The sequence below is a fragment of the Microcaecilia unicolor genome, chromosome 5 (assembly GCF_901765095.1).
Source record: "Microcaecilia unicolor chromosome 5, aMicUni1.1, whole genome shotgun sequence".
Classification (NCBI taxonomy): domain Eukaryota; kingdom Metazoa; phylum Chordata; class Amphibia; order Gymnophiona; family Siphonopidae; genus Microcaecilia; species Microcaecilia unicolor.
The window spans coordinates 360348769-360364648 of record NC_044035.1 but is presented as its reverse complement, the minus strand read 5'-3'; the positions used below and the strand labels follow the sequence as shown (position 1 = coordinate 360364648).

At 38.1% G+C, this 15880-nt stretch overlaps 1 protein-coding gene across 4 annotated transcripts in view; it reads right to left on the bottom strand.

Moving 5' to 3' along the window:
* The window catches only part of NFAT5 (nuclear factor of activated T cells 5), a 276432-nt gene that overhangs the window by 187510 nt on the left and 73042 nt on the right, over nucleotides 1–15880 (bottom strand). For 2 of the 4 annotated variants that reach the window (XM_030204661.1, XM_030204662.1), the window contains exon 2: nucleotides 10496–10621. In XM_030204661.1, coding sequence (XP_030060521.1) covers nucleotides 10496–10621 — 126 coding nt within the window. Of the gene's footprint in view, nucleotides 1–4623; nucleotides 4737–10495; nucleotides 10622–15880 lie in introns of those variants that run through there. The other 2 variants (XM_030204664.1, XM_030204663.1) reach the window with 2 other exon arrangements.

The following is a 15880-nucleotide window of genomic DNA, read 5'->3' as shown; positions in this document are numbered from 1 at the left end:
ACTCTTCACTTCCAGTCAGGATTTAGAGTTCTGCCAGAAACTGCTCCCTCATTTCATCTCTTCAAAAAAGACCCTCTGTGATTTTCAGTATTGCCACTGCTTTCTGAAAATCACTGCTATTGGTGTGATAACTGATGAAGGGCTGGGCAGTTAAGGTGCTTCACAGAAGTCACTGATCATATATCCTCTTCTTATTGGAGACTATTTTTTATGGCTTTAATGCTGTGATATTTAAGAATCAATAGACAAAAATGTAATTAGTAAAATTGCTTATTTAGCCATCAGTGCCATGGTTTCAGGAAGATTTCTGCAACCAACATGGAACCAGTGAAGACTAAAACACATTTTAGGCTATATAGAAAGGTGTGGACACAAAGAGATATGAGAAAAGGCACTACTATTGATCAAGCAGCATGATTTCAGAGTGGTTTTCTTTCAACAGTTCAGGGAGGTGGAGAGGGCTACCGGGCAGCAGCTGAAAAAGTATCAGTTCCATTTCCCATTTTCTTTGTGCTCTTGCCTAAAGCAGCGGGCTAAAATCAGATGATTCCGTTGCTTTCTAAGGCTTTTAACATTTAAAGAAAAGTCCATTCAATGTTTTTTCTATCATGCATTAAAAAATGCTTATTTTAGAAAAATATCTTTCAGCAAACCTAACGTTTAAATACTAAATCTAGACAATAATATCAGTAAAATGTTTGAGGACATGGTTTGCAGCCACTTTGAGTTGAGAGGATTGTTGGCATGTTTTGTTTATTTTAAAAAGACATGTGCCGGTTCCAAGTCTTGTCCATGTCATCCCAAAAGGTAAAAGCGCTGCTATGGTGGTTAGGACTGCAAATAAATGCTAAGCTAGTCTACTGGGCTCTGCCTGTTTCCACTTCAGTCCATTACTACCTTTAGCAAAATGAACGTTGGGTCTCTGCCAGGTACTTGTGACCTGCATTGGCCACTGTTAGAAACAGGATACTAGGCTAGATGGACCATTGGACTGACCCAGTATGGCTATTCTTATATTCTTATTAGAAGGTATTGTTTGGGTTTTCAGTTAGCTGCTGGGAGCTACAACCAAGCTAATTAAACCAGGTTAAGGAGTCCCACTTCTTCCATTTGAATTACAAACACCCTGTATAACACTGTGGACCTAGTAACCAGGTCAGACTATGACATTGTTTAATACAAAGTATCACTAAAACATGCCAGTTTTGTGTGTTTAGGCAACATTTAAAACAGGAACTGGATATATTAGAGCTATACCAGTGATCACAAACAAACTCTGCATACTTTTTTACACTTATCCAAGAAAGCCAGAGCAAATTCCAATGACTTCAACATTGAATCTAGGTTTAGAAAACATTTAAAGAAAAATCTAAACTGCATGCTGCACTGCTGCTAACCTTACAGGTTAAATAAAAAAGAAAGATCACCCAATCTGTTTGGTTTTATAGGTATTAGATGTGTACAAAACAAATACCCTATCATACATTACCGCAGAGCAAGTAAGCTATGCGTTTATCTAGAAACACTCAATGACAGTCACATCTTAATACAAGAATTCTCAAATCTAGTATTCAATCCCATGAAAAGATCTGGTTCTCAAGGATATCAAGACAGTCAAATTAGACCTAATATATCTCATGACCATCCACTGCAGACATCCTGAAATTCAAACTTTGTTATAGGCTCTGTAGACTGGATTTCAAAACTACCACCTTTCTACACCTGGCCCTTTGATTTCCAAAGTCCAACAACATGTACTCCAACAGAACAAGGATTAAATTCCAAAAAAATATGGAAAGGGAGAGGTCTCTCTATTCCCTGCTTTATGGTTATACTTTTAAAACATACAGAGTATGGCAAAGTACCAAAACTGTCTTCACATCTCTTCTCGGAAACAATGTGTTAATCTAAGATGGATATAATGGTATAAAATGCTCACTTCAAACATCACTACTCAATGTAATTCCCAACTATCTCTCTGTTAGAGATTATACAATAAAATGCAAACCAGAGTACTAACTTAAAGAGAATTATGAGAGGACTGACTTCAGATTAACCAAATATCCAAAATATGGAAAACAAATTTTGTAAAAACATTTTTTATAAGTGGTGGAGAAATTCTCAGAGTGTTAACTCACCCAAGCAAAGCAGTACTCAAAGGTAATATCTGCTCCTAAGGGTGGACAAGTTTCACGATCATTGAACGTCACTTCAAACATCAGGCAAAACACAATGCCCAAAATAATTTTTCGGGAAATCTTGTCCAAAAAAATTTGCCAATTGTCAATATACTTCGCTTTGGAAAAAACAAGGATAATATTAGATAGAGCCATTGTGTTTTACCTTCAGTTAAGCAAAATGTTACATTACATCAACCTAGCAGCTGACCTTTTTACAGACAAGCCACAGTATTATTTGCCAGTGAAAGGCAGTATATAAAGCACAATAAACTATAATGTACATGCAAGTTGCTACTACTTGTCTTCGTCTCATAATATTGAGGCCAGTGGTTACCACAAATGGGAGTGCAGGCCAAAGCAGGAAAACAGAACATTAGTACGAAGAACAGGGAAAAGAGAAAAATCAACTCAACTATACCCAAGAACAATGAAAACAGACAAGACAAAGAAAAACCAAACACTAAAGAAAAATAAAGGCAGCAAATTTTAGGAAACCATATTATTTTCATCTTTAATAGGGTCGTAGAAAATCTACTTGACAGGATTTATTAAGAATGTAAGCCTTGGCTTTTCACATTCAACCCCTATATTTTAGTTTACTTTTACCTATTTAAATTAGCAAGTAGTCAGGACAACTTTCATGCATGTAGGAACATAAAAGTCATCCATAAAGTAAGACTTGATAGTTATGACCAGTTACAGGAAGCAAATGCCTACACTTCTACTGTCAGATACAACCATGTTGAGATGCATGCAATAAAGCACATTATCGGCCTCCTGGTCCACATGAATAAAATGGAACCTGTGGCAGATTAAAATGCATAACTGCTTTAGTGCATGCTAACTATTAGCAAATGACTCCTAGTCAATAATTATTCTCCTTTATACCTCTTCCTTTTTATATATGTATATTTTAATACTGTTCAGCATTACACCATCTTGCAGACATAAACTTAGCTTTATGACACAGGGTCACACTGCGATCATACCATGTGCTTTCTACATCATATCATTCTCCGGAATATGGATGGGTTCTTGATCTAAATAGCTAAACTGGGAGCCAAGTGTCCACATCTCTCCTTTTATGTCCTGCACCTGTTGTGTCACCTTCCCCACCCACAATTTCTTTGCAAATGCAAATTTACATATACTGCTAAGTGAGTCTAGCTCATGATATCCTGACCAATCAGGAGTCTAGATAACTAAGAACTCTCTGTTTTGTCTAGTTGGTGAATTGTAAAATTAATAATGCAAATAACTAAAATAGTACAGAACCATGGCCACTATGAACCATAGCACTAGGTTCTTTAAAGCTTCAACTCCAAGACTCTCATTGGCCAAAGGTCCAGTTTACTCATTCTACCCATCTGATAATGAAGCTAGAGTTCTTTCTTGAGCTTCTCCATTAACTGACGGCAGAATCTAAAGTAGCCAAGATGCAGTCAAGAGGTTAAGAGCCTAAGCAGAATGAATGTAGAGGACAATTCACAGAAACAGAAAGGCAAACAGACATCAAACAGTTATCAGAAGCCTGCACACCCTAGGCAAGAGGGGGGGATTCCTAGAGATTTAAACCAGAAGGCTATAGGCTTATTCCTCCTACATCATTGAACTGTTGCTACAGCAAGTTCTTCTGTCTTCAAGCAAACTGCACTGAGAGGTGCTATTGTTGATACTGCTTCAACTCATGGACCTACATGCTGTCACTTCTTGCAAAAGGAAAGTAACCTATGTGTTCACTACACACTGCTACCAAACTCCATGTATGCTGGCAGAAGAAATGGACAAGATGCAAGGGAATTCATGGCCTCCCAGAGGAGGTGGTGGAGACGAAGACTGTATCTGAATTCAAGCAAGCTTGGGAAAAGTACACAGACCTCAAAGGGAGAGGAAGGGATAGTAGATGGCATGGACAGGAACACTGGATAGGCCATATGGTCTTCATCTGCCTTCATTTTTCTATGTTTCTATGAATATACTCAGCTGCTCAGTGAATAATAGAACTACAACCTCTACATATTGAGCAGGTTTAAGAGCTTTCACGCTTAATCTAATATGCAAAGAATTTGCATTCTGTGGCTTTCATTAAAATATTTTAAAACCATGTATCTGTCATCACTGTTTGTAATACAGACCCACTCAACAGCAATGTAGAATTTCAAAAGAAAACAAGTATACCCTGAGCTGAATTTTCAGGTTGCATTCCTAAAAGATTAAGAAGTGAACCATAAAACACAAAGTGGCTGCAAACCTGCTTCCAACCTCAGCTTTCTACTACTGCTTTGTCATTAACATTAGGAAAAGTCAAAATCTTTACCAAAAAAAAAAAAAAAGAAGCTTTTTTCAATCAGTATCTATTTTAAACTTTAATTAAAAAAAGAAAAGAAAAGAAAAAAAATAAGAGAAAAAAAGACTTAGGAAGAAGTCTGAAAACGAGACCGACCTATACCCTGGGTGAGATTGGATGGGTTAAATGTCTCTGGCACTATTTGTCTTCACTACTGACAGACACTGTCACACAACCCACCACACGATGCCTGTCTCTGAATGGCGGAGCTAGAATGCAAGTTAAGTGTATTAATAGAGAAAACAGCTAGCATCCCAGCAAATATAATAAAGCAGTCCAATTCAATTAGCACAGAGATTATAGGAAGATTGGTTATTTTAAATTGACAATAAGTTCAAATATTTTAAATCCAGCTTTTTTAAATGAGTAATGCATTACTTGTATAGCACATGTATACTTTCAACTTTTACAATATCAAATTCTTACGTTAATATTCAAACCAATATACTTTTTTCACATTAATATGTGTCAAGGCTGTTCAGTTTACTATCTAACTATTTGGTTTTCATCAAGTTAGTACGTGAACTTGTGCAACAAACCTTCCTGATACAATTGGAAGTCTTTCCTCCAAGTCCTCAGATCTGATACCAGCCAACCTTGCTCCCCCAAAATTGTGAAGTGGAGTTGCATCAAACATTTTTGGTTTTAAGGAATGTGGACATAATTTACTCATAATTACTCTGAGATGTCTACTTGTGTCAACAATCAATGGTTCTGACATCAAACATGTCTACTGCCAATCTAAAATGGAAGCCTCTACTAGAAGACCCAATCTTCAAATTAGCTTCTACCATCAGCAAACTGCATTAAACGTAAATTGGCTGTGAATGTTCCTATCTTTTAAAATAAATATACAAACATAACTGACACTGGTAATCCTGAAAACCAACTGAATAGGAATAACTCCAGTAGAGGGAGAAGCATCATTGTAGGGAAGCTATGAGCTACAAGATATAATTACGAAGGGAATTTTTAATTTTTAAGTGGGGCAAATTTACAGGACTAAATCTATAATACAGAAAAACCTGGCCAGCATATGTTTAAACTTAGCCAAAAACAAATTACTTACTTTGATGATCCAAACTCCCCATGACAACAGCTATATACAAGTACACTGGGTAACTAGAGGCAAACTAGATCATCACTGTCTGCAGTGGTTATTCTAAATAGAATCATAACCACAAAATGACTTCAGTCTTCGCTAGTCTGGTGTGCTGAGTTAAAAGTCTACACAAGTAAAGCGAATGCTACATACCTGTAGAAGGTATTCTCCGAGGACAGCAGGCTGATTGTTCTCACCGATTGGAGGGGGTGCCGTGGACGTCACCCATCAGTGAGAACAAGCAGCCTGCTTGTCCTCGGAGAATATGAGATACTGAGCACGATGGACCATTGGTCTGACCCAGTATGACTACTCTTATGTTCTTAAGAGAGCTAATGAAATTTTGGCAGAAACATTCTAGAATGAATTATGGGATCAGCAGTTCTAGTTCTTCACCTTGAAAAATATTCTAGTATGGATTTACAAAATTACTTGTGCCTTAAATAAGTGACCACAATTTTTGTTTTATATAATTTTTGTATTTCTCCTTTCCAAATTTCCAATTACTAAAACGTTTATCCATATAAATGTATACGCCACCTCAAGATGGCACAAATTTCACAATAAAACTGTGACATATCACACCAAAAACTAAAGCTCCAAGCTTAGCTTTCAGAAATCTATGCCTAAGGCTAGCCTGGTGGCTCAGTGGCTGTGTGGAGCCTTACTTCTCTGTACACTGTCATGCAGCTCAATTCCCAGCTCACATCTAGTATATCCCAGACCAGCCAAGACTGGATATATTGTTAAACCCTCCAGGAGAAGTGATCACTAGGCATTTTGCAGAGGCAGCAGCCAGTGGCCAGATTTAGGGACTATGACTGTAGGATTCCAGAAAAAGCCTTGGTGAATGACCCTTGCTAAGTACTATCACTACAGTGACTGGACTAAAGGAAAATTGGGAAAAAATAATCTCCAAGTAGCTGCAAATAAAGATCTATGGTGCCACGAACCCAGAAGGATAAATCAATAGAATACAAAGAAAAACATGTACAGGGAAGGAAGGAGAAATACAGTGAGGCCATTATGAATTTATTTCTTCATTTGGCTTATGTGAAAATGCTTTGTGTAAATTAAAAATATTGTATTCAAAACTAATAATAACAATCTTTATGAGACACCTACAAGTTCTTTTTTGGTAATAAACTGAATTAAAGTTTTAACATTACCAAGAACGTTTTATATAAATGAGTCAAATGTTTATGTAAAATATTTTAAATAGTGTATTCTTGCATTCATAGAATACTGTTTAAATTTCTCAAAACATTCCTTGAGGCTAAGTTCAACCATTTCTATTTTAAGTTCTTAAAGGGTCAACAACAAATAGAATTTTAAAATGAAATCAGGAGCCACAAAGAGCCTGGAAACTCCGCTAGATTGTTTCTGTGGTGACACAAGCTGAAATATCGGTTAATTGTGAGCACAACTATTAATGTGGGCAAGCAGAAAATTAAGAATAAGGGAATACCAGTGCCTGCTCATAAGCCCTTGGGCATAATGGGAGAACAAAGTTATGTCTACTAGACAAGGGCAAGATGGAGAAACATGAAGTTATGTCTACTAGCAGCCAGCTCAGGAGTCTCTACACCAACCTAACTGGCAATTTCCATGAATTACGCTGAGAATGAGCCTCCCATTTGGTGTCTTCAGTAATCAGAGGCGGGGAGACATTGAAAGCTTCAGCTAGTACTCCTCTGATTCCTGGTCACAGGGTTGCTATTCCAGAATTTCCATGTCCTATATTGGACTTGCCCGATTCATCATAAGCTATTCCTCAGGATGTATCTTTAATAAATATTTGGCGACTGGTGAATAGAGATTATACTCAAGAATTCTGTCTGAACTACATGATTATACTAACCAAGTATAATTTGATATTTCACTTTCCTCCCAGTGGTTAATATGTGATAAAAATGAATTTATGCAGCATCTTTCAGTTTTCAAGTCACTAAGTTATGGAACTCTCTACTCTTAGAATTGAGATTAGAATCCTCTTACCTTAAATTCTGCACGTTGCTGAAAACGTACCTGTTTGGAAAACGTCTAAGGATATAATAAATTAGATTGTTTTAATATAATTGTTTTCTCTATTTTATATATTGTAACTTTGAAAATAATCCACGCTAAAGGGTCCTTTTACAAAGCCGCGGTAAAAAGTGTCCAGATGTAGTGTGAGCACATCTTCTGGGCGCGAGCAGTTTTTTAATGGGCCGGGAAATGGGCGTGCACAAAAATTAAAAACTAGCGCCTATTTACGGCCTGAGCCCTTACCGCCAGCCATTGACTTAGCAGGGTAACGGCTCACGAGCTACCCACATGGTAACCATGCAGCACACGCCGTGGGTGCGCTGTCGATTACCACTGGGAACGCCCCCACAGTAGAAAACAGAAAAATATTTTCTACTGCGGGATTTGGAATGCCAAACTCAGAAATACTGCCTGGCACACACGCTACCCAGATGGTAGTGATTTGGCGCACGCTATCCACGCATTAGCCCTCCCACACGCCTTTGTAAAAGGGCCCCTAAATCTCCTGGTAAGCGGTGGAATATAAGTCCTGGTATTGCATGTTGATTCCAGACTGACCTATATGGACAAACACTAGAGTCTCTGAAGCCTAAAGCTGATATGCAATAGGGCTCTTCAGCATTAAGGATAGTTTTGCTTTATATAAGAAATGTGAGGTCTAGGAACTTTTGAATTCTTAATTTTCCTTATACTCATTCACTGACTCAAGAAATTGTATTTCACTGCCTAATGCTGATGGTATGCCTTTTATCAAATTTTTATTATTTGCCTGTTAAAGAGGTTATTGAAGGGGCAGAGGATGTGGAGTTTTATACACCAGAATCTGAGAACGCTATTGATTTAACAAAGTTTCTAAAGACAAAACAGGATGATTTCTCACACTGAGCCACATTCCCTGAAACGTTCATTAGTGATAAGGATATGGTTTAAGTCCAAAAGAATACTTTAAAAAGAAATTTATTATTATTATTATTTTTTTAATATATTGTGGTCAAAACCTTTGTATCTTTCCTGATATGGCATGAGCTATTCAGGTTAGATGGAAAGCTTTGTACTACTTGAAGGTATTAGTATTTCCTATAATATTGGTAATCTGGGTTCCCTTAATATAGGCTTGAGGGATATGTATTTTTTTCCTTTATATTGTGGTTATAATATTTCAGTATTTCTTTTTGAAATGTAAAATAAAAATTGTTAATACAAACAATTAAATCAAAGGCTGCTGGTCTACCCAGAAGAATAGGGAAATACAATTTTCCCTCCACCTCACACAAAATCTTACAGGGATCATGGAAAACATAGCAAAAGCACTCCCAGCATCACAAGGGAACCAGATTGGCTGACATTAGAGCTTGAAGGACTGGAGCAGCAGACTTAATTCCATTTATGCAATTCAGAAAACTTTAATAAAAATAAATCAGAGAGCAATTACTCAATTTTTCTGTGGATTTAAAGTGGGATGGTTCAAATATGTTAATGAAAAATTTACTCAAGGTCATTTGTGGATGTAGCTTTCTGATAATTTCAAAACATTTGGCAAGTAATACTATCAACACGTAGTAAAATAATCAGGGAAGTTCTGAAACTAAAGTGTCAGTAAAAAGTGACCAGAAAAAAAAAACCATAAATAACCCTCCAACCAGTAATTCCACGGTACACCATTAAATCCACAGATGTTATTAAGACTATCTGGCAACTAATAAACAGTGAGCAGTGCTGTAAAGTTTCAGATCCAGGTTTACAAATTGCATTGAGTTAGCAAAGCAGAACGCTTGTTTTACACTGTACATACCAGGGCAAAGGCTCTCATAACTGCACTGACTTTCCTAGAAGCCTACCTGCTTTTCTAAAGGACCAGCTGTACAGTATAAAGCTCAGTGGCATTGAAGGCATCTCAGCCTGTCATATAATACAGCTGAACAGACTTAGAACTCACGAGTGTATGCTTATGTGGTTTTAAAAAGGACTATGTAAGCCAAAAATGTGGACTGCACTGCCAGCTTCACAACTTAGATGAACAGCAAATAGATTATTCTCTGTATATTTTAAAAACTAGTCATGAATACAGTCTATGAAAGACACTTTGTTTTAAAATGCAAAACCTACAGTGTTATTTACAAATCAAGCAGAATTTTGAAAAGAAAAAACTGTACATATCCTTTCTTAGCCTTTTCTCCTCAAGATAGACACTGTACAGGAATTTTAGCAAAGTCATTTCAATTTCAAGGATCTTTTGAAACGTTGACCAAGAACGTAACACAAAAATAATTTTCTTTGATATTCTAGGTCTTTCACCTGGCTACTCGTAATACTTATGGAGCATGAGAAAACTGACACAAGAGCACAAGAATCAATTTACATTTAGTCTCTTCATCCAACTAACTTCATCTACATTTTCCAAACATATTTTGACAACTCTGAAGCCAGAAAGGTGCCTGCACACTCCCAGGCTTTATTTATGTATTTTTTTTTACTGTCCAGTAAAATGCAAAACTGTAGATTGGGAAGAAGGAGTAGACCTGAAGGACATTTCAACCCACAACTATTCTCTAAACTATGGCCCTGGAAAAAGGTGACCATTTTTTTCTTTACAAACTAAATAATATACAATGTTAGGGGCTATGCTAACAAAGTTATCATTTACCCATTCATTGCCTCCATAAAGCAGTAAGTGGAAATATGTCATTGTGTGACTATTTAAATTTCTAAAAAATGAACTCTTAAATATTTGGGATTTGCTTTTCACATTGAACTTTACCAGCACTGTTCAGGTTGGCCAGAGTATTAAGACTATTTTACAAATTAAAAGTATATAAGAAAGTAAAATGGAATGCATACCAGGCGCAACTCCAGCTGGAGGCGGCGATGCCACCTCACCTCCACTTGTCTGACTCATGAGTGCTACAGATGTTTCTCTGGCTGGAGGCAACTGCAGCTCCTTTGGGAGAAGGTCATAGACAGATTCTAAAAACAATTAAAAAAGGAAAAAAATTGAGTATACCAAAGATAAGGTAGTTTTTATATACAATGGACATTTCTTCAACTTTTCCCATAGTTTTAAACTTTTTCTAGAGGTAGAAACTTAACCAAAGAAAATTATAAAGGATAGTAGCAATGCTCAAATTTTGTTCTAAAAGACAGTTATTTTCTGTTCTTTGGCTGCTGAAGAGGTAGCACTGCTACTGACCTGATTTAGGTGTTAATTAAGGTATGAGGAACTACTAGAGTATTTGCAAAGGTGGGGCAATCAGATTACTGAGTTAGCTTGAACATTCTGTCACAGACTACAACATTAATAGAAGGCACAGCAGGGCCTAGTTTAGTCTCCCACCCACCCTACCTAATTCTCACCCACCCCTAGCTCAATTCTTCCATTTATAGTTAGTAATTCTAATTAGGATAACAAGGGAGGAGTGCTCTTACAGAGTTTTAATTACATTTCATTACCTTCTAAGATGAAAATATTAAATAAATCACACAATATACAAGCTAAAGACTTTTTTTATATTAGACTAATATCCTTAATACCTTAGCAAGTTTTAAATGATTGAAAAACTCAAAAATATTAAGATGGAGACAGCAGTCCAGCAGCGAGAGGGCTGCTATCCAGTTTTTTGCATTGAGTGTCACATGTATGATTATCTCCCAGTTGGTGAGCAGTTATATGTATATACCCAATGCAAAGAGCTCCTAGCTCACAGAGAACGGGTCCATTCTCTTGAGGCTAAAGTTGCAGACTTGGAGGAGCTGAAGGAGACAGAGAGGTTCACAGCGGAAACCTACAGGAATGTTGTAGAGAAGTCTGGCAGCCCCTGTGCTGCCTTGGAGGAAGGGGGTCTCCTAGGAGAGCATCACCCTGGTGAAGAAGGAAGTACTCCTGTAGCCAGGATCTGCCCACCAAGGAACGCATTATCCTCTCATATCGAGGATGTGTCTCCAAGAACCTCTGCCCAGGCGAGAAGGGTTAAGATGTAGTTGGTGATGACATCATTAGGCATATAGATAGTTGGTGGCTGGTGGACGTGAGGATCGCCTGGTCAGTTGACTGCCTGATACGAAGGTGGTGGATCTCATATGTCACCTAGACAGGATCTTAGATAGTGTTGAGGAGGAACCAGCTGTCTTGGTACATGTGGGTTCCAATGACATAGGAAGAACCAGCTGTCTTGGTACATGTGGGTACCAATGACATAGGAAAATGTGGGAAGAAGGTTCTGGAAGTCAAATGTAGGCTCTTAGGTAGAAAGCTGAAATACAGATCCTCCAGAGTAGCGTTTTCAGACATGCTCCCCGTTCCACGTGCAGGACCCAAAAGGCAGGTAAAGCTCCCAAGTCTCATTGCATGGTTGAGATGATGGTGTAGGGACGAGGGATTTAGATTTGTTAGGAACTAGGTGACATTCTAGGAAAAGGGGAGGATGTTCCAAAAGGATGGGAACAACCTTAACCGGGATTGAACCAGACTGCTGGCGCTAACATTTTAAAAGGAGATAGAGCAGCTTTTAAACTAGAATGAAGAGAAAGCCAATAGTCACTCAGGAGCTCATGAACCGGTGTGGAGTATCCTTGAAGGATACTATCGAAACAGGACATTTAGGGAACCCAAGTAGATAGGTTTCAACAATTATGAAAGTAAGTCAGGTGTGCTTAATGAGATCAGGATAAAGGATGCACATTATCCCCCTTCAACTTCTAAGCAGCTTGTAGATCTGAGGAAAAATACAATCTGAAGTGCCTGTATACAAATGCTAGAAGCCTAAAAAAATAATATAAGAGTATATAGAACTAAATAATGAGGTAGATATAACAGGCATCTCAGAGACTTGGTGGAAAGAGGACAATCAATGGGACACTGTGTTAACAGGTTACAAATTGTATCGCAATGATAGAGAGGATCAAATTAGAAGTGGGGGTTGCGCTATATGTTAAAGAGGGAATTGAGTCAAATAAAACAAACATACCACATGAAACAGACAGCAGCGTGGAATCATTATGCATACACATTCCATGTGTGAAGGGAAGGAGTATTCTTGTAGGGCTGTATTACCGTCCGCCGGGACAGAACAAACAAACGGATAAAGAAATGTTTACAGAGATTAGGAAAGCTGGCAAATTGGGCAACACTATAACAATGGATGATTTCAATTACCCCAATATTAACTGGATGTTACATCAGGAGTGCCAGGAAGATAAACTTTCTAGATGTAATAAATGCTGCTTCTTGGAGCAATTGGTCCAGAAACAGATGAAAAGGGGTGCCATTTTGGATCTGGTCCTTGGTGGCGTGCAGGGCATAGTGCAAGAGGTTGCGGTGTTGGGTCCCCTGGGAAACAGTGATCATAACATAATCAAGTTTGAGCTACCTAACAAACAAATACGAAAAACCTACACCACAAGAGGAAAAATAGATCCGGTTAAATTCTGGCAACAGATCTACAACGACGGATGGACAATAAAGACAGACACAATTCAATTCCTCTCAAATTGGGATAACAGATGTAAATTAACACTAGACAACATTGCCCCAATCCAAACCAGAACCTCGCACAGAAAGAACTCAATACCATGGTCCAACGAAGAACTGAAAAAACTCAAAACACAAGTTAGGAAACTAGAACGTGCTTGGAACAAAAAGAAAGACGATCCCACACTTAACAATTGGAAGCAACTCCGAAGGAAATATAAATACACCATAAGACAAACCAAAAGACAATACTACAAAACTGAAATTGGACCAAATTACAAAGACACACACAAACTCTTCCAACTTGTGAATAAATTATTAGACACCACTCCAGTCACCAACAACAGCAAAGACGCACCAGGAGCTGACAACTTGGCGAAGTACTTCAAGGAGAAAATCATACAACTGCGACTTAAAATACCTGTTAGCCATATCGAATACACCACACTCCTAGACTGCCTGGACCCAGACCCTGGAATCTATCCAGCAGACAGGATCTGGACTGAATTCACAATACTACCGGAAGATCTTATCTCACAAACGCTTAAAAGATACGCCAAATCTCACTGCAAACTAGACATATGCCCAAACAACCTCATGAAATCGGCCCCTCAACAATTTATAACGGACCTAACAAACCACATGAACTTTATGCTACAAAATGGACTCTTCCCAAGGGAAAAAGGTAACATTTTACTCACCCCTATACCCAAGGATGCAAAGAAAAATGCTAAGGAACTAACGAACTATAGACCAGTAGCATCCATCCCCTTAATTACCAAAATAACAGAAGGTATAGTGACCAAACAACTCACAAACTATCTAAACAAGTTCTCAATATTACACGATTCTCAGTCAGGATTTCGCTCTAATCACAGCACTGAAACCGTACTAGTCACACTCATGACCAAACTCAAACAATTGATAGCAAACGGCAACAACATTCTACTGTTACAATTCGACATGTCAAGTGCATTTGACATGGTTGACCATGGAATTTTACTACACATCCTCGAATACTTCGGAATCGGAGGCAACGTTCTCAATTGGTTCAAAGGGTTCTTCACTACACGCTCATATCAAGTGACATCAAATTCGACTACATCAGCTACATGGATACCTGAATGCGGAGTTCCACAGGGATCCCCCCTCTCATCGACCATATTCAACCTAATGATGACACCCTTGGCCAAACTACTATCGAATCAGAACCTAAACCCATATATATATGCTGATGATGTAACGATCTTCATCCCATTCAAACAAGATCTAAGGGAAATCTCCAATGAAATCAAGCAAAGCCTACATATTATGAATTCCTGGGCAGATGCATTTCAGCTGAAACTCAATGCAGAGAAAACCCAATGCCTGGTACTCACCTCGCAATACAACAAGAATAAATTTACCACCATCAACACACCTAAACTAAATCTACCAGTTTCGGACTCCCTAAAAATCCTTGGAGTCACCATTGATCGACACCTAACACTTGAGAACCGTGCAAATAACATAACTAAAAAGATGTTTCATTCCATGTGGAAACTAAAAAGAGTTAGACCATTTTTTCCAAGAACTGTCTTCCGCAATCTGGTACAATCATTGGTACTCAGTCATCTGGACTATTGTAACTCACTCTACGCTGGCTGTAAAGAGCAAATACTTAAACTCCAGACAGCCCAGAATACGGCAGCCAGACTAATATTCGGCACACCAAAATACGAAAGCTCGAAACCCCTGCGGGAAAAACTACACTGGCTCCCACTAAAGGAACGCATCACGTTCAAACTTTGCACCCTAGTCCATAAAATCATCCATGGTAACGCCCCAGCCTACATGTCAGTCCTGATAGAACTACCACCCAGGAATGCAAAAAGATCCTCTCGTACATTCCTTAATCTTCATCCTCCCAAGTGCAAGGGTCTGAAATACAAATCAATGCATGCATCTACTTTTCCTATACGAGCACGCAGCTCTGGAACGCGCTGCCACGTAACTTGAAAACAGTCTATGAATTGACCAATTTCCGCAAACATTATCAATAGAAATCAAACAAAATAAAACATGGAAAAGAAAATAAGATACCTTTTTTATTGGACATAACTTAATATATTTCTTCTTTTTTTTTTTTAATTTCTTTATTATTTTTTAACATGTTAAATACATCTCCACATATTTGCAACGCTCAGCATATGTGTAACATATTTATCTCTTCTTCTATAGCAATATTTGCAAATAAACTCTTAACAAACCTTCCCCCATTTCTCCCCCCCCTCTCCTTTCTTAGTGTGGTGTTTTACATGTTTCTTTCATCTGCTCATAAGGTTGCCAAATTTGTTGAAACCTATGTAATTGACCTTTTCTCAGTGCGGTCAGTTTCGCCATCTGATGCAGATAATCGAGTTTATGCTTTACTACTTGAATATGTGGTACCTCTATCTGTTTCCATGCCCTTGCCACTGTCATTTTGGCTGCTGCAAAAATCTGGCTAGCCATTTTATGTTGGTGTACCTTACATCTTCCCGGTCGGAAGTGCAAAAGACAATACTCCGCCCGATTTGGATATTCTATCTTTGTGATTTGGTATACCATTGCCCGAATTTGGGTCCAAAATGCCTGTATCTTGGGACATTCCCACCATATATGCATAAATGTACCTCTATTTCCACATTCCCTCCAGCAGTTCGGTGATATCTTATGATATATTTTTTGTAGTCTATCTGGTGTATAGTACCACCAGTACCATATTTTATAACCATTCT